This window comes from Vidua macroura, chromosome 5, assembly GCF_024509145.1.
Source record: "Vidua macroura isolate BioBank_ID:100142 chromosome 5, ASM2450914v1, whole genome shotgun sequence".
NCBI classification, from domain to species: domain Eukaryota; kingdom Metazoa; phylum Chordata; class Aves; order Passeriformes; family Viduidae; genus Vidua; species Vidua macroura.
This window is the reverse complement of record NC_071575.1, coordinates 16,708,235-16,731,070: the sequence shown is the minus strand read 5'-3', so window position 1 is coordinate 16,731,070 and position 22,836 is coordinate 16,708,235. Positions and strand designations below refer to the sequence as shown.

Below are 22,836 nucleotides of genomic sequence, written 5' to 3'. Positions count from 1 at the left end.
ATAGTTAAGAGATCAACCTTTGAGAAGCAGGACAAGTTTAGCAGATATAGAACTGGGCCCAGACTGCATCTGCACTTTCCAAACTCTCTTTCTGCCACCAAAACCAGCACAGCACTTTTGTCTACAATGGAGACACTCACTTCACAAACATATCAGCTCCTAAAGCGGTTAGGTTTCAAAGGCAAATGGTATATAAGAAAGGTGAAAATATTCAATTAGATGCATTCAATTAAAAGAGCCTACCTTAAGCATTTTTTCACTGAAAATAGCAGTTGTAGCATAAGGCATGATGTAGTTCTGGAGGGATTTAGACGACAGCACAAGCTTTTCTTCAGTGAGCTGCTTTGCCAGTTTTCTCAGAGCTCGTGCCCTCCTGTGGATCTGAGACATGTCACATGGGAGAGAGTGAATGAGGCAGTGCTTGAGTCACAGCAAGCACAAGAGAGCACCTACATCCCACAGTTCTGAAAATGTCCCAGTTTTAGGTGGTGGTATAAACATATTACAGCCATTTCCAAGGCATACCTTTTTCCTTAAATCTCTGGGCTTTCACTAGTCTTTTGCCTCAATAGATATTCCAAATCAATGGCATTGTGCATTCACAATCATAAGACTGTGCTATCCTCAGGTATTAGACAAGGGAGGCAACTGCAAAAAGCAGTTGCTGCAATGAAATGCAAACACCAGTAAAAATGACAAGTTAAAAACTTACAACTTTGCATATAATTACAGATACAGCAAAGACTCTTTCAGATTGCATCTCTGAAAGCAGAAGAAATGTATTTTTGTACTGCAAGAAAAACCAGGAGACCAGGCTTTGTGTAACATTTATATTGTAAAGGTCTGTGAATGGGAAGGGGCTGCAGAGCCTTCAGACTGAGAGCAGCAGGGCCAGAAAAAACAGAGACCCATTCCATGCCTGTGTCAGAGGAATCTTCAGGATACTGCCGACTGTGGGTTATCATAAACCCAATGCATTTCTAGATAGAAACATGACTTTGATTCTCAATCACTCCTGATGATGTCTACATCCTTCTTTTTTGTAACAGTATCTAATGACACAGGTTCAATTTCTCTGCAGACAACACGCAGATGCTTTGCAAAACATCCCCTCACACTAAGATGGTTTTTCTTGGCAGGGGAAGAGAGGCACTAAGAAATGCCTGCTGTCTTTTACCTGCATGTGTTTCATGTTCTCAAAGAAGTCCATGTCAGGATCATGGCGGTTGGTCAGCTGGACCAAATCCTGGAATTCGGGATTTGTTGGGAATGTCTGAATGAGGCAGGAAAGCAGTGATGTGTAGTCCTGCTGGATGCTCTAAAAATAACAAGCAGTGATTGTTAAGTATCCCTTGGAGAGGCTGCTATACAATTCTGAGAAGAGCAGTGCTGTCATTTACAAGTGTTTCAGTCAAATGTCCTAATTCTTGGTAACAACAAATGCACCTATTATGGCCTGCATATAAATTAAAGCCTCCCCTCCAAAGAACGAGTTACAACTAAGAAAAGCTGAACAACAACAGAGTCGCACAGCTAATTTATATAATTTTATAGAATTTTATAAGGTTTCAAATGAAGGGTAAGTTTATAGTGGGTATCTGCACTTCTCAATCCAATAGGGGACTTTGAGAACTCACCCAAAAAACACCTCATTACCCTGAAGATAGCTGGAAGTGTGTGATCAGATACCACTGCCTTACCTCGCTCTTACTCCTCAGACCCCTTCTCACAGACTCCAGGAGAGTGTGCTGGATTAGCTCCTTGTACTCATCTTCTGTGTGGCCGATTTCTGCCAGTCGGTGGATGAAACTGGTCAAGCAAAGGCTTGCGTTGTCACTGAGAGCCATATCCCCGAGCTGAGTGGATGAAGAAATGGCACCACATGAGTCTGGCTATGACACCTTTCTCTACCCAAAAGCTGGGAGAGAAGAGTACCACTGGGCACAACATAATGAGTCCTGCAGAGACTCAAAAACTCTTGAGACCTTTCCTACAGAAGTTCTAGTCCCAAATTAATGCCCACCATACCCATCAGGGAAAAAACCTTTTAGCTTTACCAGCAGGCGCAGAACATGCTGCAACAAACAGAAAACCAGCCTTTCAAGCCTGTAATGTACCTTTTATCCACTACAAATGATCAAACAGTTCCAGGGCTCATTGACAGAAAGTTGTGCTGCACTGTATTTGCCTTTTGGGACACACAGATGAAAAGGTAAATAGACCAAACTTCAAAACTGTGTTTGTAAGAATACCTAAAGATACTTTCTGAATGTTATGTGGTGCCAAAAAACAGCCACTGGAAGTAAGTTGAAAGTTAGATTCATCAGGGACAGGTGGTGCATATAGCAAGAGAAGGAACATTCAGCCAACCTGGATGGTATAGAAGCAGTTGTGCATAACAGGGATGAGAAAGTCAGTATCCACTGTTTGCATTTCCTTGATGTGGGCTGTGATTGACTGAAATGCTGACAGACGCACATCGAAGTCAATATCATCCAGATGTCGCTGATCAAAGGCATTCAGCTAAGACAGAGCAACAAGTCGTTAATGAAAAATGACAGAAACGTGATCATACCATACTGGGGGAAAAAGGGAGCAGAGAGAGAAATTGTGCATACCTTAACAACATCAGTAATATACTTCAACTTAGCATCCAAGTCAGATAAAGTCTAAAAAGAAACATAAAAACCCAGTTAATTTTTATAGTTGTTACAAATTTGGATAACTCAAGACTTTACCACTTGAGACAAAAAATAAGTAAAGCAGCAGCATTAGTCTTTCTCCAGTTAGAACCTCCAAAAGAGCCATTCTTATGTAAATTGGAGGATATGTGTTTTAAGTCCTAAGTTTCCAAATATCTACACTGTACATTTCTTGTGTTTTACTGCTAAAAATTTATGTAAGTCACTTCAAAGTAATACAGAACATCCTACTATAAACTGTGAGAGAAGAATACAAATAAAAATCATCTTCAGGATACTGAAATCCATTCTTATTTCATCAACATGCAGGATTTGTTGCAGTTTAAGTGCTTTGCTTGGCTTCTCTTACACTAAAGACCCCTGGTGAGGTGTGAGAAGTAAAAAGATTTTTAAAGTCATGCACAAAGATAAATACTCTCCTTATTTTACCTTATTAATTTATACCTAAATTACCTTATTACCACAAGGTAATTTACTCTTAAACAAAGCATAGAAAGATGTAGAAATGCAATACCTGAAATACCAAGCACAACTTATTTCGAGACAGTTTGTTCTGGATGACAGAAAAAAGCTTTGCCAGTGGTTTGAGAAAGCTTGTAGGGTTTGAGCAATGCCTCAGCAAGTTCTGCACTGTCTCCAGAATGTCAATTTGTGTACCCTGCAAGAGACACATAACTCTCAATAAGTACTGAGACCTCACAAGATTATTTCATTTCCCCGGGACATATTTCAAGACACGAAGTGCACATTGCTGTACTTCATTCAGATCAGAGATACTGAATGAGAACAAAGAATTAGAAGGACACAATGAAATCATCAAATCTCTCAGAAGTACTTGCAGCTTCTCAATTAGAAACAATACAGTGTTAAGAGATGACTGTCAGCACGATAAAGACTTCTTTTATGTGTCTTTCCTCATGACTCAAAGGTCAGGAGAACTAATAGAGCTTTAAAAGGCAGTCTTTCTTGAATATGTGAGATGAACATTAACAGCACCATATACTTCACAGAATGGGTCAGGTTGGAAAGGACCACAGGGGTCAATTTGGTCCAACCTCCCTGCTCAGGTAGGGTCATCCCATGGCACAGGATTGCATCCAGACAGGTCTTGAGTATCTCCAATGAGGGGGACTCCACAGACTCTCTGGGCAATGTGTTCCAGTGCCTGGTCACTGCACAGTAAAGCTCTTGTATGACCTCCCTCAACAGCAATCACATGTGGTTCCCTAATGACTCACAGATTTAAAACCCCAAAATAGTACTGCATACAGTTTGCCTTTCATCCAGCAGCAGACTAATGCAGCACTGCCCAGTACCCCACACACACCACATGCTCAACCACATGTATTCACATCACTGTCCAGATGTAAAATCCACAGCGAAGAAGAGCAATTATTTCAAAGCAAGCAATTTGGTGGATTGACTACAGTGATAAAGAAAGTAAAGACTGCATTATAACTTCTGCAGACCTTCCCCATGATAAGGGGGAACAGAATCAGTCTGGGAACTGGCACCTCTGGGTGAGTAGTGCACATCAACACACAAGTGGCACTGCATTCTGAGCAGACTACAAACATGTGAAGACTTGATTGCAAGCTAATAATGAGAAATGGCATGTAATCAATATGACTTTTAATTGTATCTTAAACAAATATACTTTATTAAAAGAAAAACATATGTTTAGTAGGGGGGAGAAAACAATTTTTACCTACCTGTTCCATGTTAGTCTGATAAAGGAAAGGGAGGAGAAGGCTCACAAGCACTGAATTCTGGCTCTTTTCTTGTATGAATTTGCTGATCCTGCAAAATTGGACAAGGTAATTTACTCTTTTATATCATTTCAATCACCAATACAGAGCAAAGAAGTCTGTCAGCACTAGTGTCATTTCACAAGGCTTTGTCAGCCTTTCCAGGCTACCAGAGCATACCTACCAAATTCACAGTCCCAGCCTAAGCATTCAGTTCCACATGACTGCAGGCATTTCTGCACCTTTTTCTAACCTCAAGAGATACTAGGTTTGAGTACCACCAACAAAATCAGCAAGAATCAACTTCTGAAAACTTACCACCTAAGTAACCAGGAAACAGCAAGGTCAATAACAGATCCAGGTATTTACAACTGTTGCAAAATTTTGAGACGCAGTGTTTTTTAATTTGGGAGCTATTACAATAAGCCTCTTTCTTTCTCCCTCCTTCCAGCTTTTTAACTGTTTCAGGCTCTAAGAATCACTTACTTGGAAAGTATACTCAGCTCTTTGCTGACTTGAGCTCTGTACTTCTTCTTTTTCACCTTCTCCACACTTAACATTGTTTTGCTGAAGTACTGAAGTATGGCAGGAACATGGGGCAGGACCAACCGGCAACCTAGGCTGAGGGGCTCTGTAAGAGGCACAACAGTTAGCAACACCCAAGAAACTCTGCTGCAAGAAACAGAAGGGAGATCCAACCCTATTCAAAGAGGAAATTAGGATAAAGGACGCTTCATTAGTGGAAGAATAAGGTAATGGGAGCTATGAACATGCAGGGCACTTGGTGGCTGGGAAGAAGCACCAGCACTTGCTGACACCAAGTCTAACATGAATGAGATGGGATCAAAGAAAGCGCACACCATCTCCTCACAGATTTCAGTAACAGCCCTTTTAAGTGCAGGCTTATCAGAATGTACCAAGAACATTCCTCAACAGTAGCAATACCTCCTAAAATGACTGGAGCATTTGTAGATGTGGTTTTCTTTATTCCACCACTGACCTCTTGTGTAAAATCAAAGCTGCCATAACAAGGGCACATGCTCCTTTCCACTAGCTCTGAGTGTTGCAGGTGAAAGATGTCTCCACAGCAAACACAGCACACTACTGTTCTGTCTACTAACTCTCAAAGATGCCAGGTCTTTCCAGTCAGGGAGCACAGACTAAACATCAAAGTGATACAGGATCACGTGCATACAGGAATGGGGCCTTTAAATAAAATGTGGTGTTAGACACAGAGCCAAGTCAGCAATGCAGTTCTTGAACTTGTATCAGTCAAAGCTTCACAGACAGAACAGGTCAACATTGCCCTCTTCATAAAGGATCTCTTTGTGCTCAGGACCCTGACACTCAAACATGGACTTCATCAGGCATCAAGCAAGCAGGACTTTACAGTTCTTGAGCACAACAAGACAAATTTGTACCTTGATGTTTCCATCTCTGCTGAGAGGTCTTCTTCCCCAGTATTCTTGGACAATCCCACCATAATCTAACACCTCCATCTAAAGCACCCAACATAACTCTCAAAACTCTCAGGCAGGCATACCTTCTGTCACGTTTCCAGTGGCCATGACAACACAGTCAGTCACGTTCAAACTGGAAACCTGCTCCGTGGGTTCAAAATCGGGGCTGTTGAGAAGGCTATCAGCAATGTCCATCACAAGGCTGGATGTGGCCTCAGACAGATTCTTGGCTGACAGCACAGCAAAAACATTTGTCAGGATATCACTCTCTGGATGATCTGGCTGCTGCTTGGCCAGCAAAGGGAAATACCTGAGAGAAAGATTATAAAAAGGTTCACTGAAAATTAGGTTCAGAATTTCCAGCTTATAATTCTTTTGTGTGAGAAGTCACACAAAAAATAATGACTGTCTTCCACTTCAACCAAGAAAAAAAGCACACAAGAACAACAGTGTTATGAAAAATACAATGAATGGAGGTTGAGAGGTTATCAAGTTCCCTTTTCTAATCCTTTCTCCACAGCCTAAGTCTCCTCTTAGTCTGCTCCTAACCTAGTGATCCAACACGATTTTTAACACAAGTTTGTATATAAGGTCTTCATGTCTACCAATGAGGTGTCTCAAAAGAAACACCAGATACTTTAGGAAAGGAAAAACAGTGAGTTTGTGGAAGAGGCAAAAATCACTCAAGACAGTTGAGCTGGAACTTCTCACAGTGTCTGAATCAAAAAAAGCTCTTTAACAACTTTCAGTAACAGACTCTCAGTCACAGATTCTATGCTGAACTTGCCCATACTCTTTCAGAAAATAGAAAGAAATAGACACACACAAAACCATGAACAAAATTATATATATTGTAAAACTGACTTCCCATCTCCTAAGACTAAGAAGCCATTGGTCAAGACGAACATATCCTAAAAAGTCAGACCTCCTCCTCACCTGTGAGTTGGATTTGGGCTGTATATGTGCTTAGTTATTATTAATAATACATGGAAAAAGCAAGCTATTAAAAAGTGAGTTCTTCTGGAAAGTTTCCCAGCTGCTTTGACTGTTATCAAAAGACTAAGAGTCTGATGGAAAAAGAAAATATGGGTTTGGACATGATTATTCACAGTGTGCTCTTTTTCCCTTGTGTTTTATGTATTCAGAGGTACTTAGGCTTCTTTTCCAGAAGAACACTTACCTGGGGTTCTTACTCCAGGTGTGAATGAGTTTGAGCAGAAAAGTTGGAGAATACTGACTCTCTGAAGCCAATCTGCAGACCTAAAGGAGAGAAAAAGTCAGACACCAACTCAACACAAGTAAGTAAAGCTCTTAAAAATCTCATCTCTAACAAAGACCTCACATTCTATAGTTTACCTTTTTTATAAAGCAATTTCAATCTTTTATAAAGTAATTTTCCAACTTCCTCAATATTTGTCAAATGACTCTTAGATAATTTCTGTTTATACAGTATTCCAGCTACCATTTTGGCCTTCCCTTGAAACTAGATTCCCATGACACCTCATATTTGCCACAGAGACTTAGCAACCTCTCCCAGGCATACCTATGAAATTTCAAGCACAGCACCCAAAACTCACTCCTCCCACACTTCCAATGCCCTGACTGCAGCACCTGGTCTGTATCTCCATGGCCTCACTGGAGAGGCTGGAACATCGTACTGCATCCCATGAATGGGATCTCCTAACAGGGTTCTGTGTCCAAAACAACCCCACCTCAGAGGTGGCCAGCCTGAGCCACACAGAATAGCTGCTGCTCCTTCACAGCTGGACACAGGCTAGGGTGACACAGGGCACCCTCCTCTCTCCCACTCCACAGCCCAACAGGCTCCACCCAAGTCACACAGGTGGGTTTCCACTGTGACCACTGCTGGACTATTGGCAGGGCACCACTAGTGAACACACAGGCAGAGCAGGCTCCAGTGCTTTCAGGGGTGGTAGGCAGAATGGTGCATGTGGGGTTTGGACTAGCTCAGTTTGCTCAAGACCTGAGCATAACAGAAGAGAAGGCAGGTCTGACCATCATAGCCAGGATCTTAGAAATCTTCTCCTGTCCCCAAGACTGGTAATATTATTGCCCTACATAAAACAGAGATTTCCTGAATGATATACAATGGAGAGTAAACCATTAATCCAATCCTGCAGGAATGCTGCTATGCAGGCTAACAAGCCTCTGCAGCAAAATCCCAGGCTATTAACAACAGCAAACTCCAACTGCAGGTTCAACAGGCTTAAAACAATTTGCCCTCTCCACGAATTATTTACACACCCCAGTTAAACAGTTTTAAAAAAGGAAAGCACACAAGTCAAAATTATTCTTTTGCCAAAACCAAATCTTCATGAAATTCACCAGAAACGACTCCAGAGGGAGCTTCTGGATTGTACTACCATCTAAGCTTCAAAACCATCTGTCTTCCTGACATATGTAAGGATAAGAGGCATTCTAACTATTTAGTAACAATAGTACATCTTGTTCAGAGTTATTCAGAATTTACAAACACCATGCTCCACAAAAGCTTTAAGTGCTTTGCTGACTGAAAGCCTGAACTGCTCTGGAACTGCAATAAATGTTCACTGCTTTTTCCACATAGCACCCTGGCTGCAAGAAGACTCCATGGATAAACCAGAAACATGCACTTCCCTGTTGCCCAGCCCAGTGCAATACAGAGCTATATGCACTGTCTGGTACTATTTTATCTACAGTTTGTCCATGTAACCATACTACACATCACATATTGTTACTGGTAGAGCAGAGAAACAGTGCAGGAGTAAACAAACACAATGTCTAGAGAAGCAGCTCTGTTGTTTCAGAGTAGACCAGTGCTCTTTAACAGGCTTTTCTGCTGCAAGGAAGTTGGACATTTGGATACCTTAAAAGCCTCTGTGGAAGAGCACTCTTGGAGTTAGCCCCTCTTACTCAGTTAACCTTTTCATGGACACAACTGCTTTTAGAGCAGAGATAACCCAGCAGCTGGTACAGGCACTCCCCGACAACCCCAGAGCCACTGCACTGACAAAGACGGCATAATTTAATTTTAAATCCTGTGTTCTCTCTCCATCTCACAGCAGTGCATTTTCCCAGCTCAGAGGTGATCTGAATTTCTCTGATAAAAGCCACAAGCCTGTGCTTTGTCACTGTGCTCACATGGAACTCTAGGCAGGCAGGCTCAAGACCACTTAGCCTACCGACAGACCCTCCTGGGTCGTTCCTTTCCTGCAGCAGCATTTGCTTCTGTAGTCCCCTACTCAACAGCTGGCACACAGAAAAGTAGCAAAGTACACCTAGAAATGACTTGTATTATTTAGCTTCCTTGAAGCATCTAGGGAAGAAGTCTGCTTCTGTGGTTAAAGAACAAAGAAATGGCATCCATTTTATTCAGACAAATTAATTTGTACTTTAATCTGTGACTTGATTATTCCAGGACTAATCATAGAAGAGCCAAGAAACTGGCCTTTCACAGACACACTAGGATGCCACAATCTGTCCAAGGCCACATCCAATCTAGCGAAGGACAGAGCTGACATGATGGATTCCAGTACAGCTGGAGTTTTCTGAATGGTACATGTTTCAAACAAGTTATTTGGAAAAACTAGAAATATTTACCTGAGGCCATACCACAGCATGGAAAACTGCATCAATCTCTTCCACACTAAAGCTGTAGGTCTCATAATCAGAAAAAAACTCTGCCACAAGCTTGAGGCCAAGACGTCTCAAATTCTTCAGTGGATTAATCAACCTAGGTTGGACCTGTAACGAAAACCAACAAAAACCCAACCCAGTAAGACCTTGGCAGAACAACTACTACTTGCTCTGAAATTAAATCCAACAATTGATTGACCACATCCAGATACATCCATTGCAGAAACTTCTGTTTTCTCTTGTAACTTGTTCACAGTAGCAATCTACATCTCAGCGGTGACCTAAATGTTTCTAGAAGGGGCCTGCCTGTTCCTGCATTGAGTCAGTTGCACAGGACTCCTTCAGCTCAAAAAATCCATGCTGATAGGTTTAACCCAGCAGCATCTGCCCCTTTTGGATGCAATGCAGAAAGCTACACCACAATTAATTAGATTTCAAACTCTGACACTTAAACAACTCTGTTTTACATTTGAAAGGACTGAAATCAGCTTTCCAAAATGAAGTTGTACTTTGCACACCAAAATCTTCTGGGAAGAAAAGAGATCAACAAGACGAAGAGAAGGCGGGAGAAACAGAGAAGGAAAGAATGTGAATTATGTCCTCCAGCAGAGTAGGGTTGGGGGCTATAGCATTTGGTTGCAGGAAGGTGCTTCCTGTACCCGTTTAGTGGTTATGTTCCATAGCCCTTCTTGGGAAAAACATTTCACTGAGGGAATTCATGCACAGCTGCATTCTGACTCTCCTCCCTGAGAGGAGTCTTGACCTGAGTAACCTAAATTATTTCCATACCGTGCAATGCAGCTCACAGCATGAGCACATGAAGTAGCTCCACAGTGCAGAGGTAATGAACTTCAGCCTCAGAAACAACAAAGCCACATGAGAGCAAATGAAAGCCACTGTCTGTTACTGGAGCTCTTTTGGGTCTCTGTATCATGATCCACTGTAAGTGGATCCAAGAATCCAAAATCACAAGTAAAAAAGACAAAGAGGAGATGGTGGAAAAGGAACTGATCAAGCTCTTGCAACAGGACATCCCAAGCTATGCTGAATGTGTACTAATGGAGTGCAATCAGCTTCCAGGTGGCAAATAAACTGTTTGAAAGCCCAAAGAAAGCACAAACCAGGATACTATTGCTAATGGCAACCTCCAAATGAAGTAATTTTGGGTTTCCCACTATCCAATCACCATAAGAGTTCTCCGAGATCAAGCCTTTGAGAGGACAAAGAAACTCAATAGTGAATACAATCAGTAGGAAATGGTAAATTAATAACTTATCTTAAAGTGGTCGAAGTTGATGTTTAACTGTCCAGGCAGTATCAGTCTGCAATAAATTACTCTCAATTCCAAGAATGTCTTCTAATTATTAGTCAAGATAAACAGATTTCTCACACTCTTCCTTGAGCTTTTAACAGCCCCATGGCTAATGAAGTGCTAAATTAAGTTCAGACAAACAACAGACTGCCACTCCTGACATTACACAACCATGACAGAATTACTGTAGCAACTCTGGCAAAATGCAGCTTTCCTAGCAGTTAATGAAGCAGCTTTTAGAACTCCTGTCTTCTGTCCTAATTGAAAACATGCAATTTTAATGCACTGCTGAAGTCAGACTGTGGGATGCTGATGTCCTCAAATTTGCTCATCCTCCTTGTAAATTAACACAGTTACCATGTTCTATGCAGTCTGCAGGCAACGATGAGACCTTGGACACTGCCTATTGCAAGGACTTGCTTTGTTTGACGGATTTTTTTTCAAAGCAAGTTCTAACCTCAAATGCTCACAGCTGGTTCTTGGGAAGAACACGCTCATGATGACAAACATTCATTCCCACTTGCTCAGGCCATCTTCTTGTAAGGCCTTGCAACAACACAGTGATGATGATGACTGTGCAGTTTGCTTGTTTCCCACCTAATATATGAACAGGTTCTGCACCAGGAAGACAGAAAAGCCTGGCTCAGTGTTACAGTTTCTGAGCAGCTGGCAACAGACCCCAAGTAGCTGGACTACAGCTCAGGGATGTCTGTGCTGCCCCCTGCATACAGGGCAGCAATAAGCCAACATGCCCCACTTTTAGGTGCAACCAATCTTTAACAGGACATTTTCCTCACCTGACCCCCTTCTACATGTACAGCTGTTGCTCAGCGAGGGAAAAAACATTTCCAGTGCTCTGCAGACACCTGGCTAAGACCCAAATGGTAACACTGGACTAGTATGACTACTGATACAGAGCTGAAGAGGCTTCTAGTGTGCTGAAAGCACAGCTGGTAGCCATGTCCTTCCTGTGTCCCATGACGGGAGACATGCAGGGCAGATAATCACTGTGATCATCCACAATACTTGAGCACCCCTGAGGTCTAGCACTGCAACAAAACACCTCAAGGACAAGGTTTGCTCCACTGTCTTCAGGCAAGGAACTTTAAACCTCTCCTTCCCCTGCTCAAATGTTTTATCCTTGCAGCCAAGAAACTCCATCCTCATGGCAAACTTCAACTTCCAGCCATAAAATCTTGTTACATGTTACATGTTTACAACAGAACATTTATCTCTCTCTCATGCCCATCTTTCCACAAAACAGGTAGGAACAATGCACAGAGATCACTTTCAACTCTCTCTTCAGTAACTCAAACAAAAACACAGTTCAAATCAGTTTTCTAAATACATTAATTCTGCTTGCACTGTTTGAGCCCCGTAGCACTTTCAGACAACCACCACTGGCCTCTATTTTGACAGACTTCTCATTGCTAAACTTCACAATGACATTCAACTTATATTTATCTGAATCAGTAATGCTCTGTTCATATGTGTAAGCTCAGAGGAAGAGGAGAGAAAGGAACTTAATTTATATGTTTGTATATTGTTTGCATATATTGTACCTTCTCTCTTTGCTGGAGGATGCAGGATACCACAGCAGTCATGCAGAGCAGAATCTGTAGAATTTCAGGCAGGTATTGCTGGATCAAATGTCCCATGTTTTTCAACACAACTTCAAGACCATTGAAGAGACTATGCTGACGCCCAAGAGGCAGGACTTTAGCTAAATCCAGCTCTGACACACTTTGAAGGACTGCAGTCTGGCAAGGCCCTGTGATAGGCAAAGGAACAGCAAATTATCTGGGGAGGCACCATGAACACACCCACTACCAAGAATAATATTTCAGCAAAAAATAGTGGAATTTGGCCCTAAATTACAGATCCTCACTGTCAGATTTTTAAATAAGAATAGCTCTGTGTCTCCATCTCTCTGATAGTTAGATGAATCAGAGTCCTTTACAAGCTCTCATGCCAGCAACTACCCACTCCTGGCCTGCTACAGCTGACTCGCATGGCTCTGGCAACTTCAGTTTTTCTGACCTTGGACACACAAAGCAGAGCAATCATGCTTTGTAAGGAGAAACTCAGGGGAAACCTAGTCCTTACCAAGGGTTTGCTTTCATCCTTTCAAGGCATGGTTAAGAGACAAACTGAAGCACATAACAGTACCAAGTATATTAGCATATTTATCCTCCCACATCTCTACAGTCAGGAAATACCACACCCCCAGTTTCTATGGCTTACCTACCATTACTGAATTGCTTCACAGCTTCAAAGAGTAGATCCAGGAACATCCGTATCTCTTCTGGCAGCGAGCCGGCCAGAAATCGCAGAACGATCGACATGCGGGTGCTCGCTGAAGACTTGCCCTGTGTTTTGCTCCCTGTTTTGTTTCTCATTCTGCCATAGAGAATTCTTCAAGAACCAAAAAGAGGTTACATTAGTTTTCAGGAAGCCATCTGTTTTCCAGCCTCTTATTCTGCAGGAGAAACTCTGTTTAAAAATATTCTCTAGTGAAAGTTCTCCCTTCTGTTTCTCCACTGAACTACTACATATTGTCCAAAAACATCTTAGTGACTAACATCAGCTTCTGCTTCTACAATGGAAGCTCTGCTGGAAACTTCAGGTATAAAACTAGTTACCTTGCAGACAATTCACATCACTGCAAATAGGTGGCAACACTCAATGAACTGAAATATCCTCACAGTTCTCAGTAATCCTTAGTAGAAACAGTATGTACTAAATGCTGTTTTTAAAGAAAATGCTATTTGCATAACACATTGTATAAATGTGTTAATAAGAAAACCATACAGAATATATCATCAAACTATACCATTAACCATGGGTTTATCTCAACTATTCAAAATGAGAAGCAGCATTACATCTCTCTGTTCATGGTACTCTACCATGAAGCTTTTAAACTCACACTTCAGAACACACCTCATAAGAACAGGGATGAGATCTGGTCGATGCTCTGCTTTTACTACTGTGGTCTCCTCAGAAATACTGAAATGGACTATCTCTTCTTTAAAGCTCTTGTCCTCCAGTAGCCTTTGCAAGTTCTCCCTGAGAGTAATAAAAATTATTTGAGGGCAGGTAGGGTTAAAAAAATTGACAGACACACAAATACATCTATATCTAATTACCTATCTATCTATCCTTGCTGTATACAAATATTAAAGTACTATTTTCTCACCCTTTCATAAAAAAAAATTTAAAAGCCAGTAAGTTCAAGATAATTATGTAGACAAGTAAGTCCTGGATGTATTACAAGGAAATGATTTAACTATAAACTACAGTTTTATAATGTCACTTTCTTTGGATGGTTATAAATCATCAGTACAAAAGACATCTAATCTACTACTAACACTACTGACACTATTCTGGGACAAAATGGAAGTGTTGCTATTTTTCTCTAAACAAAAAAGAGACACTAATCAACCTCAAGACCAGATTTCCTCTCTTAGAAACAAAACATACAGCTGGCTAAAATTAAACTTTACATATCTGTCTTCAACAAATACAGGACCCCAAATAAAACTGACTCCAAAACAGGCTTCTGATATGACAGCAGGCTCATTCATCAATGCTAAAATAATAGAAAAGTTTTTACCTGTATGGCAGTAGATGAGGATGCTTGTATGTCATTATACAGTCAAGAGCTATTCTCTGTACATTCTGGTCTTGATGAGACAGCAACTGCAAATAACAAAAGAAAGAATATGAGTCCCTACCTAGGAGGCAGAAGTGCTTACTGAAAATAGTGAAACAACCCAAAGGCTACAGGCTCAAGCAGGTTTTGGACTAACTTATTTAAATGGAAGCAGAATGTATGTGTTGCCAGTATAAAGCCAAGATGTACATGCATAACTTTCACTCATAAAAAGGGGCATGGCTGCTGATAGTTCATGTACACTTTTCCTTTCTACACAGGGCAGTTATAATATTTGTTTTTTCTTAGTTCTCTTTTGGACCACTATGTGTTTGCATTTATCACCAAAACCAGTGATCAGCTGTGTATGTAAGAAGACTGGATTAAAAAACAGACTACCCAAACCATTCCAAGATATCTGTATTTCTTTCCTGTGACAAACACAACCTACTTGGAAGACTTGGATGCAAAGTCTCACTGAGATTCACCCTCTCTTGAAGATGACTCTTCATAATCTAGGCGCTAAACAACACCTAGTAGTGGCCACAGCACCAAGACTATCTGAGTTATTGTTTGCACAATGCACTCAGGCACATGGTTTGATTTTTGGGGTGTCCCTTGCAGGGCCAGGAACTGGACTCAATGATCCTGATGGATCTGTTCCAACTCAGCATATTCTGTGATTCTGAGATTCATTGGGAGAGGGAAAAGAAGTTGAGAAATACAGATAATTTCCCCAGGCAGCATCTTTACCAGTTCTTCAGTCTCCCACCAAATAGCACAGTGTCACCAAAGGTCACTTTGCCACGATGTCCCTATGCCAGATGGACACACCAGCCGTGACAATGCATATACTAAGGCACAGAAATGCAAACAGTAAGTGATGAAGTAATCTTTCTTCTTGTGCCAGGCTGTTCTTCCCACAGTGATTTGACCTTTACACAACTGTCCAATATTTTGCTAAGAACACAGGCAAGCAAACACATCGATCAACTGTTTTTCTAAGCAATACTTTGAGATAGACTGAAACAGAGTGGATGTCTGCTAGAGATTGGCAAATTCAGGGACTAAGGAATGGAGCTTTCAACACCCACAGACTCAGAAAACAAACTGGGAACAATGAGAGCAAACCCCAATGACCTGAACAAATCCACAAACTGGGAACCAACACAACCCTGTAAAATTAGAAAATTAAGGATTTAAGGATCGTAAAATAAAGACTTAGAATCCCTCTTTGAAGTCATACTTTTGACAATTCTTTCAGGGAAATCCCCAGAATCAAGCAGATTGAGTATTCTTCAAGAAGAAATTCCTTTTTTGATGCTTGATGATCTCTTGTACATACTGGCCATAGTCTTAGTACACGAAACTCTATAGGTCAAAGACAAATCTCCTTAGATCTTCCCCAAGTTTGAGAATCTAAATCCTCCTCCATATCCTGCATGAAGTGTAAATGAAACAGATACCCTCTGCAGCCACTTTGCCACCTTGCCAAAGGTTACTTTTCTGTTTGCCAGTGCCACTCCTGCACTGGCATCTTACGGTATCTTAAGCAACTCTTAGCCTAAGGGGCTCATTTCAAGTGAAGCCTGTTAGAAAGTCCTCTCAAGGACAGTTCCTTTTTCAGCTATCACAGCTGAGTTCAGAAAATTACAGGTTTCCTCAGTATTAGACACTGCTCTCAAATACAAGTTATTTTATTAGTATCATTTCTAAAAGTAAGCAGATAGCCTCACCTGGGTATACAAGGCATTCAACTTCTGCTCCAGATACAATGCACGAGGATTTGAGAATTTTGAGAAAACTTGTAAGTGGGCTATTAGTTGCCTGCAAAACAAAACAATTATTTTTTAAAATATCCACGAGACAAACAAACAGGGAAATTTAATTAAAATTCATTAACAAGAAAGAAAACAAAACACAACACAAGAGGATCCCAAGTCTTCAGCACTATTTTAGACATATCAAGAGGTGTCCTGCTCCCTAAGCAGCTCCTTCCAGCTGCCACTTCACTGCACAGAGAATGCCTTTACTTCAGTAGCACTGGGTAGGCTCAGTTTTTTCATGAGAAAGTGGTACAGTCAGGATGCAGCTTACTTCTCTCTGCCAACCCAGCCTAGTACACCAAAATTCTGTATTTATCTCTTTGTTTATTCACTTGTCCATAACTGGTGCCCATGTTGCTCCTACCAACGTAGGATGCATGATGGGCTGCATTCATCCACAGACTGCACTGGACTTAACACTGGGCTGCAAGGACAGATGGGAGTCAGTTCCTCTAGCAGGGTCACCTCATATCTGCCCCACCTCCTCCTCGTGGAAAGGGACAGAGAAGATCAGGATAAGGAAGGTGTGAGATCTCCTCTACCATGTGTGCTTTGGAACTGGTAGAAGCTGTCCTCATTCAGCTGCTAATTTACACTGAACTCTCCAACACCTGAGCTGGGCCACCCTCTTCCATCACTGGGCACAGACAAGGGACAAGCAGGATGCCTTCCAGGAACCCAGAGGGAGCCCTCTGCAGGTGCTCCCTGCTTCAGTCAGGTCTCCCAGGACACAGGGTGCAGCCCCACAAGGGAGTCCTCCCTGGCACAGGCCTGACCCGGGAAAGGAGGTCACTTCACAACTCATTAACACACCCCCGGTAAATCTTTCATGCCTTTGTTACAGCTACCGGGAGCTAATGTTTCCACTTCACTGCACCGATGTTCTGAGATGGAGGCTAGGGAAAACAACAAAATATCTTAGACTGTCACTGTATTTTAAGTGCTGATAACTTGTAGATACAAGCCAGAATCTGGGAAAAAAAAAAATGAACACCCATAGGACACCTGGGATGAAATGACCCTTTAGGTCACATATCAAATACTTGTCTTGTTCTAACATAGAAGGTGATATTTTGAAGTTCTTTGTCAGTACAAGGGCCATCCTTTGCAAAACAAGTGTCAGAATATAAATCTTTGTGCTGTATTTGTAAGGGATATTTGACAGAGGTCATCAGTGGGGAGAATTCACACAAAGAGCAACTTTCTCCATGTATTCAGAACTGCAAAAATGACACTCGGCAACATGCAGCTTCAGTCTACCAAATAAAAACCGTGGTCCCTAAGAAGACAAAGATTTATAATGGGCAGGTAATGTCAGAATCTCGACATCAGAATACCTAAACAAATAATCTAATTTTTTGAAGTGTTTGGGAATGCCCACAGTTTTCAAAGACTAACAGATATGCACAAAGAAGTCAGGGAATTCAGGTACAAGAGTCTTTGAAAACATCAGAATACTATACATTTTTTGCCTACATTAAAACACACCAGACTGGTCAGCAGGTTACAAAATAATGATGAAAGCTGGGCAATGTATTTCAATTTTTAGTACTGTACAGGCAGAATTTCTGACTTGTAATCCACTGAGAAATGATGAAGCACAAGCAAAAGAAGAAAAAATAATATATACAAAATCACAGCTTGTATCTCAATGTGAGCTGCTGAATCTACCTTTCTGTGAGAGCACTAGCAAAAGGGAAAACTAAACATACTTACTTAGCAGCAGCTCTTCTTGTTTTCTTTTTCGGTATTCCTATACTAATTGGTTCCCCTTCTTCCTTTTCTTCTTCCTCCTCCTCCTCCTCCTCCATAGCAACATCATTCACCTCTTCAGTGGGTACTTGTTTTGCTGCTATGGTACCACTAATTTTCCTTCTGAGATCCTGAGATGGAGCCACTAAGGAATCTGCTGGGTAATACTCATTTCTGTGTTTAAAAAAAAGAAGGAAGGAATTAAGAAGCATAACATTTTTTAAGGTTTCAGGGCAACAACATCAACTAAAAACCTTACCATTCTTATTGTAACATCTTATTATGTCCATCATACTGTCTGATATGTGCACACATATGCAAGCACACCATTGCTTTCCCTCCAGGGCAGGAATTTGAATCAGCCTCTAACAAAATCAGTATTTTCCCACAACCTGGGCGAAAACACTTTGGTATTCTGTGATTCCAAATTAAAGTGTGTTTTCATTGAAGAGGAACTTTATTTCCACTGAAATCTCTCTGTAACTGAGTAACGAGACTGACAGTGTCAAGTCAATGAATGAGAGACTGAGCAGCAGAGACCTACTGTAAGTTTCATTTCAGCCTGCTTAGTTTCTAACAGAATCCACATTCCAATTAAAAGGTTATCTCTACTGGAAACAGACATGTCATCAGCCATGCATTCAAGAAATAAAGTCTGTAATGGGATAAACAATCTTAAAGCTCAGCAACACATTGAAAGCAATGTGTCCACTCAACTGAAAAATGAATCTTACTTACCGAATGAATCTCAAAAGAAGTGGGGAAAGTTCCCTTGACCGAGGCTCCACTCTGTCTGGAAACTTATCCAGTGCTTTCCAAAGTAGGAAACGGTAATTTGTGTGGTCCAGCCGTTCACTACAATCTGTTCTACTCCTCATCTGCTCCAGAAAGACAGACCCCACCTCTCCTTCTGGCATCTTCTCACTTTCTGTTTCAGTAATGCTCTCCTCCTGTTCGTCTAATTCATCTTGTAGATCCATTTCTACACAAGAGATAAGAAAATCTTTTCAGGTTACTTCATAATCACCAGTAGCAAGGAATCTATTCCCCATTACAAAAGTAATACATTTGGTGACATGCACTTGTTTAGACATAACTGTATTTAACACCAACCTGAAAGACACACATTGCTTAGAAAGCGTTCTAGGATGCCTTGCAACCCTGGCACTTCTCAGCTGGGCTCAGTTTCCTTGAATAACAGGGAAGTTCACAAATGGCTGCGTACTTCTGACTCTATTTTGAAATATTAGATTGCATATGCCCATAGGTAAACCTCAAGAGCACACACAAGGACTGTGTGCAGAAATTCCATGGAGCAGGAAGATGGTCTGCACCATTACACAGGTTTTGTCACTGTTCCTGACCAGTTTGAGCACTGCCAGCCTTAAGCAAAGATGAAACTGCTGCATGGTTTCCCACAACCTGCAACTCCCTCCTGTAATGCAGGTGGCCTTTTCCAGCTACTGCTTGGTGTTTAGGACAGGAGACACAGCTTCCTCACAAGCCTCTCCACTCCTGCCCTGGACATGACAGTAGTACTGGTTCTGAATTCCCCCATCACACATAAATTTGGGGAACTTGAAAAACAGCCACGTAATTCACCATTAGCTGGGTTACTATGATAACCATGCTTAGGATAGGTGACTTACCAGCATAGCTAGCAGCCCTCTCCAAATGCTCATACAGCACCTTCCAGAACTGTTTATTCTCCATTTCCTTTGCATGAGAACTAACAAAGCAGAATACAGCATGAAATTAGAAGGAAGATAAGAAAAGGCAAGTGTTACTCAGCTAGTTATCAACTACCACAATCAAAGGCTTTGATCACTGCTTTAATGTGGCTGTCCGGAGACAGGACATCTGCACAATGCTTCCCTGCCTTTTCTCATGGATCCCAAATGTCAACTGTTATTAAAATAATCTGGTTGTATCCCATGACTTCAAATGAACTCAAATTGAGTAAAAATGTTCTCAAGCTTTCTACTGACTTCTGTACAGCAAATCATATAGAATCAAAGGAAGAATTACCAAGGACATATCTTTTGAAGAGCTGGTTTAATTTTTTCTTTAATTAATTCACTGGTGTGAAGAGGAAAATCCCATCCTTTTTAATCATACAACAAAGGGAGGAAAAAAGAAGAAGATAAAGTCATGCTGAAAGAAGTCACTTATTTTTTCACTTACTATTTTATTTAAGACTTCCCTACTCTTTAGTAGGATTTAGAGGTTTTCCAGTAAGGACAGAAAAGTTGGCAGATGAGGAAACTGAGAGAGACTTCTTGTTCCTTTAAGCATTTGTTAAACATAAATCAAATCCTGCTACCTCTGACTAAAAACTCTGATGTTATTTGACTGTATTTGTTGCAAGTTCCCATTAAAGTAAGAAAAATCAGGAAATAAGTTGAAGATCTACACAGGTTGAGATTTGAGAGATCAAATTAATTTCAGAAGATCTCACATGAAGGTTCTCATGCACAAACCTCTTCAAACTGGGTATTTTTTACCTCAGCTTCTGTTCACAGAAGAATGACAGGAATGTCCTGTGAGACAACTACAGATTGCAGCATCCAACTGCATATACTCACGTTATGAGTTCAATTACAGGATCCCAGAGAGGGCTGAAGTTAATATAAAGCATTCCTAGTAAATATCGAAGAGGCACCTAGAATGACATATAACACCGTCTCATTGAGATGCAAAAAACAGCAGTTAAAGACCAACCAAGCTCCTCTAGCCTTTCTTCCTCTCAAAGAGGAAACTTTGATTAAAGAAGTTCTCAGGAGTGCTACAAGAGATGAAGGAAGTCACACACATAATCATTCCTTCATGTGGAATATCTAGAACCCACTTCCTCATAGCTTCATGTGGAAATCTAGAACCCATTTACTGTAAGCTACACTGAGATCTCATAACTACACCAAAATAACATGAATATGGAAAAACCAGTTCAGCACAGATGATCTGGACTGTCTTTCTATTCACCTTCAGTGCTGCCACAGCAAAATGAGGGACCTCAGACAGATGAAATTTTGCCCAGAGGAGTATTCACTGCATTAGGTCTAATAGCATGTCCTCTAGACTGGCTCCTTGCTGAGCTACATGGAGGAGTGGCCTACAATCCTTCCTCATGGATATGAGGCCGCCTTTAGCTCAGCAGCAGAGGAGATTCAACAATCACAGGCATAAAGGATTTTCCTGCTGAAGCAAGATCCAGAGGCCACCAACAGCCAGTGGGAGTCTTACCAATGTTCAACCACACTGAGGACATGGCAAGGTCATGAGTTTAAATTTGCTTACAACTCACTTCTCCCTGGAATCATTTGCCTTCCTTTCCAAGGCATCAAACCCAGATTAATCTGACTGTGGGCCATTTATCTAGATACCACTATTGTACTACTAAACACAGTACTCCTGAGGACAATAGGAGCTGTGATCCCTACTAACAAGTTTTCTAAAACCTAATCTGGGAGTTAATTGATTTTTTTGATGCGCTTTCTTTAAAATCTCTGCAATCCATGTGATGAAATAAGAACATTCTCTTGGAATAAAGGAATGTGCCAACTGCTTTTTGGCAATAAATCCTTACCTCCTGCAAAGGTCCACTTGGTATTGCAGGCTGCACTATGTCACATCTTAGTTTCCTCAAATGGAGAAGTTTCTCTCTGTAATCATTCACTGTTGCTGGCACGAGTTCTGCTTGGAGCAATATGGCAAATAATGGCTGGAATTCCCCTGTACCATCACCCTGAACAAACAAGTGACAAGAATTCTGTTAGAGTATCTTTATCTCATTGAAAATTACTTCAAAAAAACTATACAGACTCACGGCCATTCTGGACAAAAGAACAAAGTCAAAGGACTTGCTCTGGTTTCCACCATTTAGGCACACATCTGAAAACACCAGGAGGTGGGGGACAAAGAAATAAAGCTGGAATGTGAAAGCACAAAAGCAGAGGACCACCTCTACCAGATACATTTTGTTTCTGCAAAGTGAACAACATTTCACACAAAACATGAAACACAGACAGCTTTGAAATGTTAAATGAAAAGCTTTAGCCCTACCTCAATCTGTGCAGAAGGTGGATTATCAAAATGGCTTAGAATTCGAACCGTCAACAGCCGGACCTATTCCAAGCAGAAGCATATGTCAGGCAATATAAACTGACACATAAACACCTACAGAGAGGTTAATGTCTGGTACAGCACACTGCTTTCACTAGGTTCATCTTGGAGCTGAGAAACAGATGAATTCCTGTAGTCTAGAAGGCAATTAGAAGTGAATGCATTATGCTCCTGCCCTGATTTACCTCTAGGGAAGAGGCAAGGCTGACAGGGCTAACAGTCAACCTCTGTTAACTCACGCCCCATTGACACAAGTCTAAGCCGACACTATGGAAGTAATAGCTTTACACAATCTCATGCTTCTCCTTTCAGACTTTATCATTTAACTAAGTTTATTTATGTTTTATTGTTAAAATACAAATTACTTTGCATGTGCTCAAACAGCAGATTACCTTGGAAACACCAGTGGAAATATTAGGATGCAACTTCTCAAATAAGTCCATTAGGTTCCCTTGGGAAAGGGGTTCCTGGCAGCCACACAATGCCAACCTTGTGTAATAGAGATCAGCCAACAGCAGTGCAGAGGGGTCTGAAGGGAAAGTGCTAAAACAATGGATGATTTTATTAGCATACAGAAAGCACTGCAACAACACTGGTATTTAAAAATAAGGCAGTAGTGATAACTA

At 41.2% G+C, this 22,836-nt stretch overlaps 1 protein-coding gene across 1 annotated transcript in view; it reads right to left on the bottom strand.

Annotated features, from left to right (window-relative positions):
• UTP20 (UTP20 small subunit processome component) overlaps nt 1-22,836 on the bottom strand; it is a 63,486-nt gene that overhangs the window by 20,609 nt on the left and 20,041 nt on the right. Inside the window, exons 16-38 of the mRNA XM_053979070.1 lie at nt 22,603-22,753; nt 22,151-22,213; nt 21,675-21,833; nt 20,674-20,750; nt 19,738-19,817; nt 18,827-19,070; nt 18,053-18,262; nt 16,247-16,337; nt 14,472-14,557; nt 13,799-13,924; nt 13,107-13,273; nt 12,421-12,629; nt 9,511-9,654; nt 7,091-7,170; nt 5,994-6,220; nt 4,937-5,081; nt 4,415-4,502; nt 3,217-3,360; nt 2,619-2,669; nt 2,371-2,523; nt 1,701-1,856; nt 1,178-1,318; nt 244-381 (exon numbers count right to left, since the gene is read on the bottom strand). Of these exons, the coding sequence (XP_053835045.1) occupies nt 244-381; nt 1,178-1,318; nt 1,701-1,856; nt 2,371-2,523; nt 2,619-2,669; nt 3,217-3,360; nt 4,415-4,502; nt 4,937-5,081; nt 5,994-6,220; nt 7,091-7,170; nt 9,511-9,654; nt 12,421-12,629; nt 13,107-13,273; nt 13,799-13,924; nt 14,472-14,557; nt 16,247-16,337; nt 18,053-18,262; nt 18,827-19,070; nt 19,738-19,817; nt 20,674-20,750; nt 21,675-21,833; nt 22,151-22,213; nt 22,603-22,753 (3,130 nt within the window). The remainder of the gene's footprint in view (nt 1-243; nt 382-1,177; nt 1,319-1,700; nt 1,857-2,370; nt 2,524-2,618; nt 2,670-3,216; nt 3,361-4,414; nt 4,503-4,936; nt 5,082-5,993; nt 6,221-7,090; nt 7,171-9,510; nt 9,655-12,420; nt 12,630-13,106; nt 13,274-13,798; nt 13,925-14,471; nt 14,558-16,246; nt 16,338-18,052; nt 18,263-18,826; nt 19,071-19,737; nt 19,818-20,673; nt 20,751-21,674; nt 21,834-22,150; nt 22,214-22,602; nt 22,754-22,836) is intronic.